Source organism: Miniopterus natalensis, chromosome 17, assembly GCF_054644295.1.
Source record: "Miniopterus natalensis isolate mMinNat1 chromosome 17, mMinNat1.hap1, whole genome shotgun sequence".
In the NCBI taxonomy this organism is placed as follows: domain Eukaryota; kingdom Metazoa; phylum Chordata; class Mammalia; order Chiroptera; family Miniopteridae; genus Miniopterus; species Miniopterus natalensis.
Genome location: NC_142097.1, coordinates 27,920,690 through 27,939,185, shown reverse-complemented (window position 1 = coordinate 27,939,185; position 18,496 = coordinate 27,920,690). Strand labels below are relative to the sequence as shown.

The following is an 18,496-nucleotide window of genomic DNA, read 5'->3' as shown; positions in this document are numbered from 1 at the left end:
GTTTCCTAGTCTCATGCTTTGTCATACTTGGTGATGACACTTAGGGAAGATCTGGCTCCAGGAAGCATTACCCCAAAAGTGTGGGGCAAGAAAGGCCAGAGGCAGGAACTAGGAGGGGTGATGCTATCTGTCCTATCATCTGCTTCATTTCTTGTCCTGCTACCAACTTGTTCTTAGGTTCATCATCCCACACATCACCTCCCCAGATGTGTGTCTCTCTCCTCCTGTTGGATGACTCTAGGAACTGGGACAGGGTAGGGTGGGGTAGACCTGAGTGCAGGTGGGACATGGAGGACCTGGACCATGAGCTGATTTCATTGAGATGCAGCATTCAAGACGTGAAGCTTGATGGAAATGGTAGGAACTTAAAAGGTTCTTTATTGATTTGTTTGTTAACTGGTTGCCCAGAAGGCTGCTTGGGCCATATTAGTCAAGTACAAAGACGCAAAGGCTCCTCAACATTCCTTATGGGGCTGAGCTCATCAGCCAGAACCATCAGGTCTGTCACCAGGGAGTCCAGGAGCCCATAGACCTGGAAGAACAGGACAAACATAAGCAAAGGTTTGCTCTATGGAAAACACCTACACAGGGGAGCACTCACCATGCTGTGAGGGTGGATATATTCACACCACACTGAGAACAGCTGGAGAGGGGATAAAACCAAAGTGGTGAGAATTTCTGTAGAACTTTTCTTTTTGCAATATTTTTCAAACCAGTCTGAGCAGGCAATCCTGAGCTGGCCCCTAGAACAAATGGGGACACTGGAGCCCAGCATGGTTAAAGGGGCAATTTTAGGGAGGCCAAGGAGCAGTGCCCATTTATTTTTATTTTTTTTAATGATTTTATTTATTTCAGAGAGGAGGAGGAAGAGAGAGAGAAACATTGATCTGCTGCCTCCTGCGTGCCCCTACTGTGGATCCAGCCTGCAACCCCAGCATGTGCCCTGACCAGGAATTGAACAGGCAATCTCCTGGTGCATGGGGTGATGCTCAATCAACTGAGCCACATGTGCCCGGCAGCAGTGCCCACTCAGTCCCTGAGATGGCCCAATCCTACTCTGGCCCACAGACACCAACTTTCCTGCCTGTAAGATCACAGATCCACATACTGAAATGTTTCCAAAACTGTTCCCTGAATGGGGCTGGACCACACAAGCCTCAGCAAGTTGATTCTTAATTTCAGAAAGCCAAGGAAGTCCACCGCATGGGTCCTCAGAGACCTATGATAACTTGCCATCAACATTCAGAAATCTCAGTGATGTCACCAGCAGCAAATGGAGCTTCTGATCAAATGAGATCCAGAGTGTTACCCCAATGCATGATGTAATCCCAGCCACTCAGCTGCCCACATTAGACTGACAGATGGAATGTGGCTTTGTGGCCCTCCCCTCTGAAACTGACAGCAACAATAACTGAGACCCCAACCCAACACATGGATGAGTTTCTAAGGACCTACTGCTTAAGACTGCATTGTTATGAAGTTGCTCCAGTGTTTCAAAACCTGTATGCTTGCTGGAAATCCACTCTACGTGGTATTCCCCCAAGGAGCACATCGACCAAGAAGCCATCTGACACAGAGAGGAAGTGGGAGCAGCAGAAAGGGAAGGGCTTCGGTTCTGTTCCCCCTGGACTATTTTCCAAACAGCAGTCAGAGGGACTGATCTTCTAAACCATAAGTCAGACCATGTCACATCTCTATTCAAAACCCTGTATGCTTTCTTGTTTCACTCAGAAAAACCCTGAGTCCTCACATGGCCTACCAAGCCCCACATGACCACATGATCTGTTCTCTCTGGGTGGCCTCGCTGCCCTCTGTCCTCCTGGCTACTCCCTCCCCTTGCATCAGTTGCTTCCTCTCCCTAGGGCACTCCTCCTCAGGGGTCCACATGGCCGACCCCCACCTCCCTTAAGTCTCTGTTCAATGTCACCATCTCGATGAGGCCCACCCGCCCCACCTGGACCTTCCTTGTCCCCCTAGCATACCAGATGTGATACTTAGTCACGAAGTCTGTCTCACACACGAGGATGCCCTTCACAAGGGCAGCTCTGCTTCCATCAGGGTGCAGTAGGCACTTATCATTCGTAGAACAAATGGGATGAATGAGCGAGTGGAGGAAAGTGTGCAGGGCAGGTGTGAGGGAGGGGCGGGCTGAGCCCTGCGCTCTGCTGCCCTCACCTCGGTGTGCAGCCTCTTGGTGTATTTCTCCATGACCAGGGGATCTATGGGTTCCTGAGAAGCGGTGGTGCTGTCAGGGGTGGGGTCTTCTGAGGAAAGCCTGTCCCGACTTGAAGATTTCATAGGTTTCTTGTCGTCCTTTGTCTTGTACTTCCTGCTGTTTAAACGGTCCTGCTTGGAGACATGAGACATGCATAGTCTTCGGTGGCTCCTGAGGGAGGTCCACAGCTCACCGAGACAGCGGGGGCAGCAAGCAGGAGGGACTTTCTGAAGCCTCTCTGGTGTCCCCCACAGCCCCGGCCCAGGCCAGACCATGTCCTAGAGCATAGCATGCCTCTTTCCCCAGTATCTTGGCTCCTTTTTTATCTTCTTTGTCTTTGATTCCCAACTGCTTCCTTTCCTGGCCTGCCCCTCTCCGGTCCTCCTTCCCAGCTCTCCCGGAAGTCACCTTCGCTTCCATGACAGAAGGTGATTTTCGATCTGTGGGAGGTGAATGGAAGAGAATGGAGCCTGTGGCCTAGCTGACCCCACAGGCAAGAGTCGGGAAAAGCAAAGCGCTCTCAGCAGCTTTGAGAAAATTCCCACAGGCTAGGAGCAGAGCCCCTGGTTTGGGGGTGGCGTGGCCTTGTGGAACAGGACTGTGGGGCAGGCGCAAGAGGACTGGTTCTAGTCCCAGCTCCACCACTTCCCCATGTATGGCATGGGCAAATCCTTTAATCCTTCTGGGACTCCATACGTAAAATGAGGGAAGTGAACCAAGGTGATACTAAGGTTGATTCTGGGTTCCAAATCTTGGCAACAGGTAAAAAGGTAGCAGGGGCCTACTCCATGGATCAACAGAAGTTCCACCAGAGGGGTGCGAGAGGCTGAGGCAGTGGGATGGGGGAGACTATGTGCAGGCATGGCTGTGCAGAGTCTGACCTAGCTCTTCTGGCATGTCCAAATAGGTGGTCTCCTTCTCAGGCAGGCCCAGCAGAGCTCTCAGCCACAGGGAGTTGCTCACCAGGCTGTCGATCACATCCCGCCACAGCTGCAAGCTAGGGGCCAAGACACAGTGGAGAAAAGCCATCACCCTTTATTTGCCCTGGAACCTACAGAGGTTTGGATCCTTCCCTTCCAAGACACTGGTGCCAGGAGCTGCCACGGAAATGCTGTGCCCCTATCCAGCCAGCATGCTCACCAGCACCTGTGCAAATGTTCAGCTGGAAATCTGGTTTCAGCCAAGGAGAAGTCACCTGGGCCTAGGGCTAGGTCAGTCGAAACTCCAGCTTGAAACCATGACTGGACCTTGCATGATATTTCCAGCACGAGGCTCTCGGGGAGGTGTTCTGAGGGCCTTGCAAATACCTATCCCCTCTGAGCCTGTCCAAGCAAGTTCCAAACAGGCGACAGGAAGGCTGACAACCAAGAAGTGAGGCTTTTTGTGGAATATGCCCCTCTTCTCACCGCCCTCTGGTTTCTCCTGTTCATTCCTCTGCTCATTGAGAAGGAACAAGGATAGAGAAAAAAATAAAGGTCTAGGTGCTTCCTCTGCTGTGACTGCTCCGCAGGGAGCAGCAGGTGGCTGTAGGGGCTGCCGTGGCAGGTGCCAAGCATGGAATGTGTTTTTTGTTTTTGTTTTCTCCCCCTCCCCAGGCATAGAATGTTTGCAGCAATCTTTTAGCAATCAGAGCTCAAGGGGAGCTCAGTTCCCTTGAGTCTTGGGACTATTTGCTCAGAACCTCTGGTCAGGTGCCACCAAGGGAGGGGATGGGGCCAGCTCTCCTGGTGGGGTACCTACCACATCTGGTACAGGAAGTCAGACTGCAGTGGCCTCTGTCCCTGGCACAGCTCCAGGGCTGCTTTGTTAAGCGTGATTAGGACGTCTTCTCTCTGGTTCTCCTCAGGGAGTGTCATCACTGCCTGGCAGGGTTCACAGGTACCATGAGCAACCCTTCTGCCAAGGACACTAAGGGCCCCTGTGTCCTCTAGTGACGGGTGCTGTGAGGACAGGTGTGAAGGAGGGGATACAGCCATGGAGAAGCTGTCTGGGGTGCCTTTGGTGGGAGCCTGGGACCTCCCTCAGAAATCTGTTCCCACAAATCCCTTTTCCAAGGCTTGCCAGGGTCAGAGAAGGACCCCTTCCTGCACCACAGTGGCCTAGGCACCTGAGACAAAAGAAGACCCAAGAGACTGCTTTCTCTGGGAGAAGGTTTCACTTCTTTGTCCATGGGGACAAGAGGCACTGCTGGAGCCCTCCCTCACCCAGCTGTGCCAGAGCTATTTTCTCCCACCCACCCCATCAGGGTCAAGGAAGCACCTTTCTGAAGTCCTCCAGGCTGAGGTTCCACTCCAGCGGGGGAAGGCCCTGCAGCTCCCAGGGGCTCTTGGCACTCTTGGCGCTCTCCACATCCCGGCTCCCCTCCACCAGGATCTCCTCCATGATGCTCTTCCGCTGAGAACTCTTGGTCCCTACTCTGGTCTTCTGGGACCTGAAAGAATCTTGGGAGTCCTTGAGGTACATACTGTCCTGCCTGGCTGGTTGGGATTCCGAGACTGGGGTCCGAGAGTGTGTGAAAGTCTCGGCCTTCAGTGGAGCCTTCTCCAAATAGCCTGACTGGGTCCTGGTGGCCCTGATCCTGGGGCCGACGTGCTCCTCCTCTGCAGGCCTGACCTCCTCGGTCTTGAAGGGCAGGATCATGTGCTGGTGCCACAGTCGATGCAGGTTTTGCACCACTTGGTACTGGTAATGCAGCTGCAGAGGCAAGGGAGGGCACGTGACGGGGAGGCTGGCGTGGGGCACCCAGAGCCCGTGAACCTGCTCTGGTTTCCTGTTCCCTCAGGAGCACTGGTGGAGGAGGCAGGGAGGAAGCCAGCAGGAGTGCTTGTGGCCAGAGGGCCTCCCCGCTTCCCCTTCAACCTGAGCATCTCCAACGTCAAGCATTTCTTTTGCTTGTGAGCTTCCAAGTAATACTGGGTTTGGATGAAGGAGTCTGTGAAACAGTTCTCACCAAGCATCCATTTTAGGGGCTGTTATCTTGGGCAAATTACTTAACCTCCCTGGGCCACAGTTGCCCCTATGTAAAGTGAGGATAGAAATAGTGCCCACCTCACAGGGCTGCTGGGAGGGGAGAGCGAGTTACTCATAGAAGATGCACTCTCAAAACAGGTCCTGGCACATCGGAGGGCTTGCTATTCCTTCTACCCGGGGCACTCACGAGGGGCAGGGGCCAGTGCTGGGCCTTTACCCGAGGATTCCTGTGGTGGAACAAGTCCTCCTCCGTGAGATAGGTGTCCACGGGTGATGGGACACGCTCCGGGGTCAGGATCCCCTCCAGCAGCTCCTGTAGCATGCTCTGCACAATGGTGACTGCCTCGTGGGAAGCCAGCTCTTTCTGGGGTAGAAAGGGTGGCACAAGGCGGCAGCTCAGGCTTTTAAAACCCATGTTGCATCCCAGAGGGGAGCCAGATCCCTCAGGACTTTGTGCCTCCTAGGGGTTGAGTTCTTGCCATTGTTTGTCTCAGTCTCTCTCTCTCTCTCTCTCTCTCTTTCTCTCTCTCTCTCACACACACACACACACAAAACTACTCCCAGACCCAGAACTCCTTGGGTGCCCCCCAAATCCTTGTTCCCTAGAAGAGGCTGATAAGATCCCAAGGAGGAACCATTTTCAGAGAAGTTGCTCCCTTGTGGGGCCAGGGCCAGGTGCAGTGTGGTTTGGGCTGTGCTGAGACTGTGATTTGGCCACACAGTCATCACAGAAACAAGGTCATCTCGAGAGAGAGGCCAGTCCTATACTAGCGAGTAAAGCAGACACTGCATTTGTCAAAATTATCTCTGATCACCGCAGGCTGAGCCTCTGGCTGAAGTAGCTGGTTCGTGTTTGGGGACCACAGTGAATAAAGCAGCACAGCTTTCAATGATGAAGTGCAGCACTAGATGGCCAGGCTTTGGGCCTGATAGGGGCCCAGCAGGTTCCCAGTTCACACCTCACACTCACTCCTGGGTGTTGGCCCCACCAGTTGAATTGCTCTCTGTGGTTTTGCCTGGTTGTGAAGTCTTGCCAGGTAAATGCAACTCCACTGGAGGGTACCAGACAGCAGTGAACAGACACAGTACCAGGGTGCAGGGTCATTCCTTATGTTTGTGCTCAAGCACTTCCACACTGTCTGCATCTAAAGGCCCAGTCTCATCTCTTTCTGGGGGTGGGAGCCAGGCACATGGAGCTCAAAGCTGCCCCTCCTCCTGCCTGCCCACCCATCTATTATATCACAAAGTCCTGAGAAGTGTTTGTTGAGCAAGAGTAGCTGGGAGAAAGAAGACCCCTGCAGGCAGAGCTAGGAAGCACACCTGAGTAACCTATTTGATTTCCACAGGGGCCAAGGTCCGGGCTCCCTTACCTCCAGTAACTTCCTCTCATCCCTATAAATGTCCTGGGCCAGGGAGACTGCATGGAGATTGACTTGCAGGGAAGAACCTCCTAACAGGGTGGGGTGAGTTGCAAACTCCCAAAATTCCCTGAAGATCCCAGCATTCAAAGACTTGAAGAAGAAGGTAAAGGTTTTCGTTTCTCCAGGCAGAATCACACCTGAGAAGGGCAGAGATGGAGATTTGCACCAAGGAGCTCAGTGACCTCCAAGCCTGCATGTCTTAATTAAGTGAGCCCTAAGCCTATGCAGATACATTTAACTGAGCCCCAGGGAGGGTGACCAACCATCCCGGTTTGCCCAGGACTGAGGGTTTTCCTAAGATGTGGGACTTTCAGTGCTGAAATGGCAAAGCCCCTGGAAACAGGCACAGCTGGTCATCCTAGCCTCACACCTGTGTAACAGTTAACTGAACTCCTAGAATGCTTCTGCTCCCCAGTGGCTCACCTCCCCACCCCCAATAGACATGAGGAGTCAGGAGATCACACTGCCACAGAAGAAATGAAAGGGAGGAGGCAGGGAAGAGGGGCTTAAACATTCAGGAGGCAGAGCACTGGCTAGACTTTAGCTTCTCGGACATCAAGGGGAGTAGGGCCACTTTTCCTATGTACCTTCCCGATTATTAAAGTAAAACCGCTGTGTCCTGTTCTTCTTCAGGCCTTGAAGAGAGTCCAGCTGGGACCGCCGCCGCCAGTCATACCAAATGGCTACTGTGCCGTTATTGACCACAGTCAGTTCCGAAGATGTTTTCTGCCCTTCTAGAGTTTCAAAGGTCAAGCGGACAGCAATTCCAACATGCTTCTGGGGAAGGAGGAGACGTTCTGAGAAACGTCTTTGAGGGAGGCCCTGGCCTAGGGTGACCGACGCATCCTGGCTTGCCAGGAACGTCTCTGGGTTTGACACTGAAAGTCCTGTGTCCTGGGCCTCCAGGGCCTGGCCTCTCTCAGACAGAGTGGTGTCATACCCCAATAGTGGCTGTCCCTGAGGTGCCATCAACAGTAAGAAGAGAAGCTAAAACAGATTTTATATCTGATGAACATTTCTGCTCCTTAGCATCTGAAGAATATTTTAGAACCTTCTTAGAGCCACACCAGTTTGAGAAGTTTGCTTATTTATATGCTTGAGGGCTAGATACAGACTGAGTGGAGTGTGACACTTTCTTTTCAGCCTTGTGACTTTATTCTGGCTCAAGCTAGTGTCGCTGTTACCATTTTCAGACGCGCTGAATGCAAGACCAGATAAAAAGGCAAGTAGGAGACTGCGAGCTCCTTGTGACTGCCAGTCACCTTGAGACTGCACCCAAGGGAGGCCTATCCAGCAGATGGGTGAGAGTAAAGGCTGGTTTACCTTGTCCTGGGCGTTACTGCCTCTGATCCAGCAGGCCGGCTTCCCACAGAACAGCAGAGAAGGGCCAAGAATAGGCATGGGGGCTGCATCAGGGAAACCGGTCAATACATCTCTGTAAAAAAAAAAAAAAAATGATGTATTTTCCCTGAAGTTGCCATAGTCTTGCCACATGGAGCCCACGGCATGGTTGCCAGAGAGTCTGGAGAGGTACCCTGCTCTGTCTCTGATGGAGTATCATCAGCTCCACCGGAGGTCAGCTCAGTGTTGCTCTGTCCCTATAGGTGGGAGGTTCTTGGACACACGGGGACTCTTCTTGCTGAGGCAGTCAGTGTGCACAGTGGAGCATCTGCAGCAGCCCCACTTACCAGTGAAGGGAGGTCTGGGAAATCCCCACTAGGAGCTGGGTGCTAGGAGGGAACAGATGGCTGCAGGGAAGCTAGCACAGGTGTTGGAACGGGCTCGAGGAGGGAGTGGCAGCCACTATGAGAGGCTGGGATGGAGGCACCCTGATTTCAGGAAGGGAAACCTGTCCTTTAACACTGTCCACTCCCCGACCTCTCTCCCTGGGGCCCGGGGCCTGACTCACAAGTTCACTGTGTCTTCAGAGGAACTTTTCTGGCTCTCTTCAGACACTGGAAAGTCTTCCACTGTAACAGTTGAGAAGGGCTGCCCTCTGCCCACCACCTCTAGGCCATCAATATCCTCAGAGAGACAAAGAAAGGAAAGTTTAGTTGACCGAAGACAGGTGCCACCCTAAGGGGCCTCAGACAGGGCACAGAGGTACTAGCAACCTGCTGGCTAAAATCCAGCTCTGCCATGACGCTCTGCAGCTCCTTGCGTCGGTAGATCAGAAACAGGCTCCGATCCCAGGTGTAGCGGTACCAAGCATCCTTCCGGGCCAGCAATCCTACAGCAGGGTACAAGGACCCTAAGAACAGGCTGCTGCGTGCCCCTTTCCCCTCACTCTCACGGGCTCTGGACACATCCATCCCAGCAGCATTTCTGGGAAAGGGGGAAACACGGCTTCCCTGTGTAGCTGGGCTCCAGTCCTCCTGCCCCATTCCTATGGCCTCAGCAATCCCACACAGGACTCCAGTGAAACGAGCTTCCAAACCATCAAATTGTTGGATGGTGATAAAAACAATAGCAGCTGCCTTCTATTGAGTGTTTAACAACGGGCCAGAACCTCTTACTATACATCATGCTTCCTTTTACCCTCTCCCAGTCCCTTCAGTATTTTAGATGTGGACAGTGAGGGCCAGAGAGGCCAAATAGCTTGCTCTGAAACTAGGCAGCCTGGCAGCCTTTAAAGCAGTGCTACCCAATAGAAATATTGTGCAAACCACAAATGGGAAGCACATAATTGAAAATTGTCTAGATGGTTGAAAAAGGTAAAAAAAACCCGGGGAATTAATTTTAGTAATACAGCTTACTCCACTGTATCAAAACATTATCATTTCAACATGTAATCAATATAAAAATTATTACTACAATATATTTTTCATACGAATCAGTGTGTAGTTTACACTTACAGCTCATCTCCGTTCAGACTAGCCATATTTAGGTGCTCAGCAGCCACAGCTGTTCACGGCTGCTGCACTGGACGGCACTGCCCTAGAGCCTCTGTCCCACTCTCTTCTGCCACCTCTTCCATATATGACTGTCTTACAGAAGAGGGAACTGGACCTCCGTAAGGTTATGGGACGCTGCCCCCCCTCCTAGGCAGTCACCAGGTGCCCCGCTCCTCACCCATCTCCTCCTGGATGGAGTAAGGCTTCCTGATGCGAGTGATTGGCTCCAGGAGGCCACGCTGAGCTTTTGTCTTCGTCATGACCAGACCTGTCATTTCATCTCCCAAGTATTCTAGTCGACTCCAGAACCCGCTGGTCTCCTCAGAGCACTGGCAAGAAAGGGCAGGCAGTCTGATCACCTGGACACCTTGGAGAAGGGCTGGTGGGGGGCCTGGGAGACCACAGGTGCTCGCTCTTGGGATTCGCTGCAGCCAGGAGAGCGGGAGAGAAGCACGCACTTTCTTGTTCTCAGGACGCCCTCTCGTAGCCTTTATCTGGCCCCAGGCAGTGTGGGTGGTACAGACACTGCACGGACATACCAGACACAACATGGGACCCTGGGTTGTCCAAAAGCTGGAGCCTCAGCATTTAAGAGAGAACACTACGACTATTGTAATAACTCAGCACCTGTGCTATCTTTCTCCTCAAATTCACTACCAGTGCCCAGCACAGGCTGAATTCCTTAACTGGCCAGTCCCTGAATGCCCAATAATAGGACCAATGATGTAATTTTGGTAAAGGCCTCCAGGGCTTAACAATGCTTTGCAATGGATAGATTTTGTCCCCCAATGTGCAAACTGAGGCAGCCATCTCGGCGTCCAACCTCCTCACACGGCCCTTTGGGAATGCCGTCCTTGTCCTTGCCTTCCCATCGTGCTGTGTCGGCAGCGCTCGGTCAATGAGCTCCTGCTCCTCCCGGATCTGTCTGTAGGTCTCCCCGATGTGCATCAGCAGCTCGCCGACAGGTTTCTTCAGACTTTCTAGAGAGAACAGCCAAGAATGCAGCCTCTCCACCGAGTCAGCACAAACAGGGGCTCAGCACTCAGCACTGGGCTGATTTCAGGACCCACTAAGTGAGAAACACTGGGGAGGGAGTGAATGGCACAAATGTGCTCGGCCTGAATCCACCTCTGGACGGGCGCTGGAAAATGCACAGCAGTAGCAGGGCCTGGGTGCCGCATGAGGCCTCTCTGCTCACCGCTGAGGGCCTCCCGCTGCCTCTTCCACAGGGCTAGGTTACGCTGCCAGTTTTTCATAAAGTTGTGCTGCGGAGGCGGGGCCCAGGGATGTGCCTTCTCTTCTTTGGGTGCTTTCTGCTTCAGCTCTTCTGTAGCTGAGATGAGGGTGCTCTTCATAGAGGGAAGGGTGTGTATCAGCTCAGCCAGCTGAAAAGTACAACAGAAGCGTGCGCAGGGTGGTGAGAGGCGATAAACTGGGGATGACCTGAGATTTCTCTAGGCCTGAATCCCTGCTGTCCTCCCTCTCTGCCGAGGATCCCTCCTCTTTAGGACCCTAAGGTTGTGACAGAAAACGAATCACAGAACCAGGGGGCCTTGGAAACCACTGTCAGTCCCCTCCCCCCCAGAATGGGGACCTCTGTTCTAAGATCATGTTCAAAATCTGTCCGTGTGTCTGTCTTACAACTGATGTTAATTGACACCTTTGCCTGCAGGATGACTGAGCCATTTTTATATGACCTCAGGCCTCTTAGCCCCTAACCAATGAGATTCTTTGCCTGAAAGCAGAGAAGCTGAGGAACTGCGAGAAGGAGCAGCACTGCATGATGGGAGAGTCAGAGACGGGCTGACTTTTTGTGGCCCTGGGAGCTGTGAGCGGCCAGGAGAGCAGGACAGAGGAGCAGAAGGCGATTAGGGAGAATAGGCCTGGAGCCCTGATGCCTTTCTGGGCTCAGTCTAACAGAGCCAGACACACTATTGCCTTGGGAGTTCCTTGAGGCACCTCCAAATCCTTATAGAGACTTTCTGACATCAGCTGAAACTAGCTTAAGTCCTTGTCACTATTTGGGAGAGGGTCACTTATCAATTCAGACCCCCAGGACCCAGAGACTGGACTGTCTTTTTAACCCCGGGTCTGCCTGGCTCTGCCAGGTGTGAGACTGAAATGACTTCAGTGACTTCTCTTGTCCAGGCAGCTCTGTACAAACGGACCTGGGTGTTCCCTTGAGCAACTGCAATTCTCCTGAAGTCCTGGAGACTTCCCAAGATGTGGTGAGGCAGGATCTGGTTACCGCTACAGAAACTGTCACCTGGACCTGGGTGGAGGAAAGAGGAGGGGAAAGACAAGCTGTAGCTAGAGAATGTAAACGATTCAAGGGGGCTGCTTTCTGATGGAGACCCCGCTGTCTTTCAAGGCTGACCCATGAATTCAGAGACCAGTGATGCCGGGGCCAGGGCTGGGCATACCAGAGTAGTCCAGGGGCTTCGTGGTTGCATCTGGAGTGGTAGGATGTGCTACAAAGTGGCAGACCTTCCTCCTAGGATCCTTGGGTTTCAGTTTACGGATGGTAAGTTTCTGGGTAATGACAGGTTTATCTTCTGCTTTAATAAAGCGAGGAATGTGTTGCTAAAAAGAAAACAGAGGAGAATTCCACTTGCGATCTGGAGGAGGGAAAACACCACCCATCTCCTGTCCCCAGTCTTCGTGGAATTCCTGAAGGCTGACAAATCTGTTTCTCCAGCTCTGTCCATGTGTTCTGTCGAGGAAACGCCTATGCAACAGACATGAGACTTGATAATGTCCTGGAGCAGGGAAAATAACATTTTATGCCCTGGCTCGTGGCTCAGCGGGCTGAGTGCTGTCCCCTACACCAAAAGGTTGTGGGTTCGATTTCAGGTCAAGGCACATACCTAGGTTTTGGGTTCGATCCCCAGGTGGGGCACGTAGGAGAGGCAACCAATCCATGTTTCTCTCTCACACTGCTGTTTCTCTCTCTCTCTCTCTCTCTCTACCTGCCCCCACCCCCCAAATCAATAAACATATCCTTTGATGAGGATTTAAAAACAAACATCTTATGCCTCCAGACAGTTCAGGTGAGAAGTGCCTGACTCTTCCAGGTAAAGCCTGGGGTTAGGGATTAGCAGCTTTATCCACATCTGTAGCTTTGCTTCTTAAACTCATTTTTCCATTCTGTGAAATGGGGATGATGTCTCTTGCCTCCGTGGGGAGCAAGATACCTCACCGTCTCATTCCCCTGTGGTTCTATATGAATCTCAGGAATGTTAAAACAAACAGTAAATTCCTTTAGCTGCAGAAGTGAAAAGAATTTGTGTCCAATGGATTTTTCCATGGAATCAGACACTCCCTATGAGGAGGGAGGCGGTAGAGATGGAGGACATGGTTGATGTTCTAGAACACACAGGCTGGAAAAGAAAAGTTTTTGCAGGAAGGGATCCCGGGACTTCGTTCTTACCTTCTTCAAGTCTTCCTTCTTAATGGCTAAGGCAAGAATGTCATCTCCTTGTAGGACATTGCTAATAGGCTCAGGTTCTTCCTGAATGGGAGGTGTGGGCTGTTCAGGTACCTTTGCCCGCTTCTTTTCTGAAAAGCAGCAGAAAGTTACAAATGCTTCAAAACAGATTTATATTAGACTCCATGGTGGGAGTCAGAGCTGACCACACGGATGGACAGCGGAGCCTGCCAAGGTGACGTGGGCAGCACCTCACTGGGGCAACGGGAGTTCCTTCTTGAAGGCCCCCCTACCCATTGCCCTTGGCCTGCCACAGGGACTGAGGCTTCTGCAGCTGGAATTGAGATCAAGAAATGTTTCATTCCAGGCTGTGCTACTTATGAGCTGGACAACCTTGGGTATATCACTTAACCTGTCTTAGTCTCAGTCTTCCTTTTTGTAAAAAAAGAGGAAGCTAGGCTCAATCAGTGGTTTCCAAGTATTTGTCAAATGTCTGCCTCAGAATCTTCTAGAGAGTTTTTACAAATACAGCTTTCTGGCTCGTGAGTGGAGCCAGGGCCTGGGGATCTGTGTTTTTAAAAACTCCCTAGGTGGTTCTGATGCCCGGTGGTTTGGGACAACTGGGCTAGATGCTTTCTCAGCCTCCTCCATCGCTGGCATTGATCCCTTCTCCTGGGTGAAGGCATCAGGTTTCTTAAGACACTGGTTAAACTACAGATGCTCTGGGAGGAAACAAAAACATTTATCGCTAACCATTTATTTCATGCTCTTTCATTTAATAATTAAATATTTTCTATGTGCCAGGCACTGTGCTAGGCTCTGGGGATACAAGGCAGAGATTCAGGCTTCAAAGAGCACACACCCATGGGAGACAAGGCTGTCAGGCAGAACTATAGGAGCAGCCAGGGGGTCCCAGCCCAATTTTGGGGATAGTCAAAGAGGGCTTCCTAAGGAGGTGCTGTTTAAACTGAGAGCTGAAGGATGAAGAGAACATAGATAAGGGGAAGGGTTTGGGGACCAGGCATTCTAAAGGCACTAGCATAAAGAGGCCTAGAGGCGAGAGAGAACAGAGCACACCCCTGGAACTCAAAGCATGCTTTTAAAATAGCTGGAGTGTAGCGAGGTGGGAGGTTGGAAGTTGTGCCTGGAGAGGGAAGTAGGAGTCATATCATGAAGATCTTAGTGAGCCGTGTAAAGGACTTAAGTCTTCACCCCGCGGGTCATGACGTAGCAAGGAATGGATTAGGGGGTGTGAGACGGCGATTATTGAAGCATCTACTGCAGTAATGAAGCGGTTACAGGGGACTGGAGAAAAGTGGAAAGATATGAGCCTGTTTTTCTCACGCACCATGCCAAGCACAGCATTGAGAACTCATGGGGCAGGAGTGAGTTACACTCCACTGAGGACACTCCCTACCTTCCTTCCACAGAGGTGGGTTAACAGTTTCCAATGCATCTTATTTCTCTGGCTGGTATCCTCCTGTCTGCTGCCCTCTGGTTTAGAATGGTTTGATGTAAGGCCTACAGAAATTAATCAAAGGAAAACCCAAATCCTGACTTCAGGGACTTTAAAACAGGACTTGGTCCACTGCTTCTCACAGTACTCGACTTTTTCAGAGGCAACGTCGCTATACCATCAAAGCCAGTGCTTTGCTTACCAAAGTCAAACTCTTTTTTAGGAAATGCCCACATAATTGGTGGCAAAAAAAAAAACACAACCCCACATAAAAAACCCAAGCCAGAATCATTCTAAACATAACTTTAAATTCTGCCTATGGGCCAGAATCCATCCCCTCAGCAATGGGGTCAGTGGAAACTCAGGAGCATTGTCAGCTAAACCGCATGGCTCTGGTCCCACCTGCCACCACGTGGACATGCAGCATTAGGTTTTGATTTCTACTTCCCCTCTTCCTTCTACACAGTCACCAAAATTGGTGGCAGCCCAAGACCACCTGAAGGTCTGCTTTTATAAATGTTTTGTATTATTTCTATTTTCCAGGACATGTGCTTCCTCTCTCCATCACCTTGGCTGGTTCTACACCTTCCCAAGGGAATTAAACATCTCCAGCTCTGCGCTTTTTACTGGTGGGTATATAATGACTGTGTATGAATTGATAAAACTTCACCATTGCTGAAGATTTCTGAAACAGTCAGTGAAACTATGGGCTGAGGTTTTTCTGAGGTTATTATTTTAATATACAGTCAGGGAATGGTGTGCTCTAGTAAATATAATATTCCAAATCATACATAGATTTTAAACTTCAATTCACCCTGGAGAAGATTTACCAAGCACCTCCTAGGTGCTATAAACTATGGAGAAGATGGTATAAAGGGTTAAAATATGGCTCCTTCTGCTGGGGAACTGAGAAATGCATCAGACACTAACGCACACCAATCATAAAAGAAGGGCCTAAAATTAGTGGCACAGATAATAGGTTTGGTTCCATGTCAAAGCAGGAACAGATGGATGTGGATCACACAGTTTAGGGCTCTAGCCAAAGGTTCAGAAGAGCAGCTGCAGGGCTCAGAGGATGCTTCCCAGTCTACGTTAGGCCTTGAAGGACAGGAAGGCTTGGCACAGGTGGAGCAGCAGACAGAGGTGTTCCAGGTGGCATCACAGTTGGAGCAAAGATGAGGCGGGACTGATTATGGCATTTCTGAGGTGTGGTGACACAGAAAGCTTGTTGGGGAGGTGGGGGTGATGTTGAGGACAAGAGGAACCCCAGGGCATGATGGCTTTGCAAAGCGAAGTTGAAGCATCAGCAGGAAGGAGGTTTGGCCCAGGGGACTGAAATAAGAGCAGCGTTTCAGAGTGATTCATCCAGTGAGGATAAGCCAGGGGGACCAGAGGGGCAGAGGCAAGTTGGGGAGACCAAGGAGGAAGAACAATCCCATGGGGGTCACTTTAGGAACTGTGGGAAGACTCTAAAGGGTCAAAGTGTGTCTCACTATTGACCCCGCAGAAGCCTGGCTATTTCATTTTTTCTGGTCTGGAAACCCAAGCTGAGTGGGGCTCCTGGTGAGTCACATAGCTGATCCTGACACCAGCCCCCTTGCATGGGGCAGTCAGGTGACACCTTTGCTGGGGCTAGACCAGGCAGCTAGAAACAAGGTGTTCAGGTCAGGTAGGGAGGGAGCGGTGGGGGAGAGGGGATAGCTGCAGAGGGAGAAGAAACCTGGACTCTATTTTTCTGCTTCTTGTTTTATCTAAATGTTATTCTTTTTGTGTTGATTAAAGTCTTCAGGAAATTCTGACCTCAGGGTTGCTCTGGGGAGACCCAGGGAGGGGCTGTCCCTATCAGGGCAGAGCTTTACTTGATGGGCGAGGGGGATCTGGAACTGCTGGGACTCCCCTGTTCCTTAGTAACAAGACTTGAGAGTAAAAAGGGCTGGGGCCTCTATAACAGGTTTACAGTCACAATATTTGCTTGCCTTTTTGCTTATAATTCAGAGAGACCTTGGAGCAACATAACACAAGACTACAAAATTACACTCTTAGACTAGCTGTATTCTAGTGGGGGGAAGGGAGTAGTTAGAGGCTTTCCCTGAGATATTTAGGGGAACTAAACACTTTGGTTTTTTTCCTCCTCACCCTGGTGCATGTTATTAACTCAAGGGCTATTTAATAAGCTCAGTTTCCCCTTATTAAAAATATGCAGTGAAAAATCTTTCCTTGATTTGTTCAAATCTGATAAGATCTCCAGAAACTAAGTAAGCAGTAGCTAGGAAAGCCCTTGACTACCCTTGGGAAAGGAGACCAGCTGTTCTCTCTTTCTCTCTTAGCTGCTAAAAAGTGTATCTGGAACAGCATCGCAACGCAGCCTAAACTGGACTTTCATACTATAAGGAAGCATTAAAGAAAGCCATACTGAAAATCAGCTGTTAGTTTGACTCCAGGTCGGCCCCTCTCCTCACACTGGGCTTTCGCAGTGACTCTGAGGCTGGGTCTCCCCAGGGCCTGCAAGGGCACAGAAAGCCCTTTCATGGTCTGACCTTTGCCCACCTGTGCAGGCCCCTCTGGCTCCTGTCCCTCTCCTCCACACTCACCACCTCTGCCCTGGCCACCAAGATCATACACCGTCACGGTTCCGTGCCTCAGCTCATGCTGCTCCTGAGACCTGGAGAGGTAAACTGCTCCATTTTTTTGTTTTTGGTTGGCCACAAATGCCACCTTCTTCAGAAAAACTTCCCCCCTAAATCTACCATCCACGGCCTGGGTCAGGAGCTCTGAGCCCCCTTAATGCCTACAGGCACCTAAATGATAGCATTTATATTGTCTGCTTACTCCTCTGGGAGTTCATTAGAATTGATTTCTTGAGAGCTGGGGTCACACAGTTAACACCCAATACCTTCGTTGCCCAGCTTAGTGCCCAGACACATCAGGCCCTCAATAAGTGGAAACAGCAAAAAAAGATGGAAGGGAGGGTGAGTTGCAAATGGGAACATGTCCTTGGGGATCGGTCCGCTGTCAGGCACCCTGGGGCTCTCCCACCTGCGACCAGAGGGGAGCTGCAGAGGCCAGGAAGCTGTCACGTCTAGTGACTGTCTCCAGGTTAAACAAGTGGGATGGTGTCACCCAGCTGAAAAAGGCAAGTCGTGGGAAAAGGTAGCCAGAAATAGAACTAGCCAAGTTAGCATTTCTCGGGTTTTTCCAGCAGAACTCTTAGGTGACACCCTCCCCCCAAAATCCCACCAAGGTTGTTGGATTCAACACCTCAACATGTGCCGCCCCCACACACATCGGGTTCTCCCCCCCCCCCATTCTCCCTTCGTCCAGTCCTAAGACATGGTTCCCAGTAGGGGTCTCCTGTGCCTTCCTGTCCAAGGCCATCTCCCCAACAACTGATCCCCGAGGCCTCAGTCAGCCCCCCACTTCCTCTGTCCCCATCCTCAAGGCGCCAGGGCCCTGTGCCCCCGCCCTTGGAAGGAGGGTGTTCATCCTCCCTCAGGTGTGGAGTACGCCTGGCCCCCGCAGTCCTCCGCACCTCCATCCTGGTGTCACCCCCATCCTCCAGGCCCCGGGTAGGAACCGCCGCCCCGCCCCTGCCGGGTCCTCCTGAGCGCCCAAGGCGGGCAGCACCAACCTTTCAAGCTCTCTGCGGCCTCCAGGAATTTGCTTGGGGGTATTCGGAGGCGGGACTCCTTCTTTAGAGACTTCATAGTGTCGCCCTGTCTGAGAACTCGGTCCTACCCCGGGGACCGGGATGCGGTGGCGGCCCCGCGCCCCCGCGCGCCCAGCGGCCGCCCTCCGCGTCCATAGCAACCAGCGCCCCGCGCGGGGGCGCCACCCACCGGCCGGCTTGGCTGGTGACGGCTTGATGGAAGTCTTTTTCATCTGCCCGCCCCCCCCGCCCCCCCCCCCCCCCCGGCCCGGCCCGGGGCCGCTGCGCCCCAGCGCCGACCCTGAGGACGCCTCGGGGCCCGATCGTGACGTCACAGGCGGTGCAGGCCAGCGCGTGACATCACCGGCCGGCTGGGGCGCGGTGGGCCGACGGGGCGGAGGCCCTGGGAGCGGGGGAGGGGGAGGGGGGCTGCGTGACCCGCCCCGCCCCTCTGGGCACTGGGCTAG

General features: G+C 52.0%; 1 protein-coding gene across 1 annotated transcript; it reads right to left on the bottom strand.

Annotated features, from left to right (window-relative positions):
• Positions 1-360: 360 nt before the first annotated feature.
• On the bottom strand, positions 361-18,099 carry MYCBPAP (MYCBP associated protein). The gene is made up of 19 exons (XM_016203399.2): positions 18,012-18,099; positions 12,931-13,058; positions 11,924-12,083; positions 11,669-11,772; positions 10,699-10,885; positions 10,365-10,480; positions 9,679-9,829; positions 8,721-8,836; positions 8,516-8,631; positions 7,930-8,041; positions 7,194-7,383; positions 6,556-6,743; positions 5,403-5,549; positions 4,475-4,909; positions 3,956-4,077; positions 3,097-3,212; positions 2,510-2,655; positions 2,176-2,346; positions 361-532 (listed from the first exon to the last, which is right to left on the bottom strand). The coding sequence occupies exons 1-19, from the start codon at positions 18,085-18,087 to the stop codon at positions 431-433; spliced, it is 2,883 nt and encodes a 960-aa protein (XP_016058885.2). The 5' UTR covers positions 18,088-18,099; the 3' UTR covers positions 361-430.
• Positions 18,100-18,496: the final 397 nt, after the last annotated feature.

Bases quoted from the DNA above. Each gene is read 5' to 3' on its own strand.
- MYCBPAP (XM_016203399.2), bottom strand. From the start codon at position 18,087: ATGAAGTCTCTAAAGAAGGAGTCCCGCCTCCGAATACCCCCAAGCAAA. The intron at 13,059-18,011 runs GTTGGTGCTGCC...GCTGCTTTTCAG, and splicing joins GGCCGCAGAGAGCTTGAAAG to AAAAGAAGCGGGCAAAGGTA. The intron at 12,084-12,930 runs GTAAGAACGAAG...TTTTCTTTTTAG, and splicing joins AGAAGGAAGACTTGAAGAAG to CAACACATTCCTCGCTTTAT.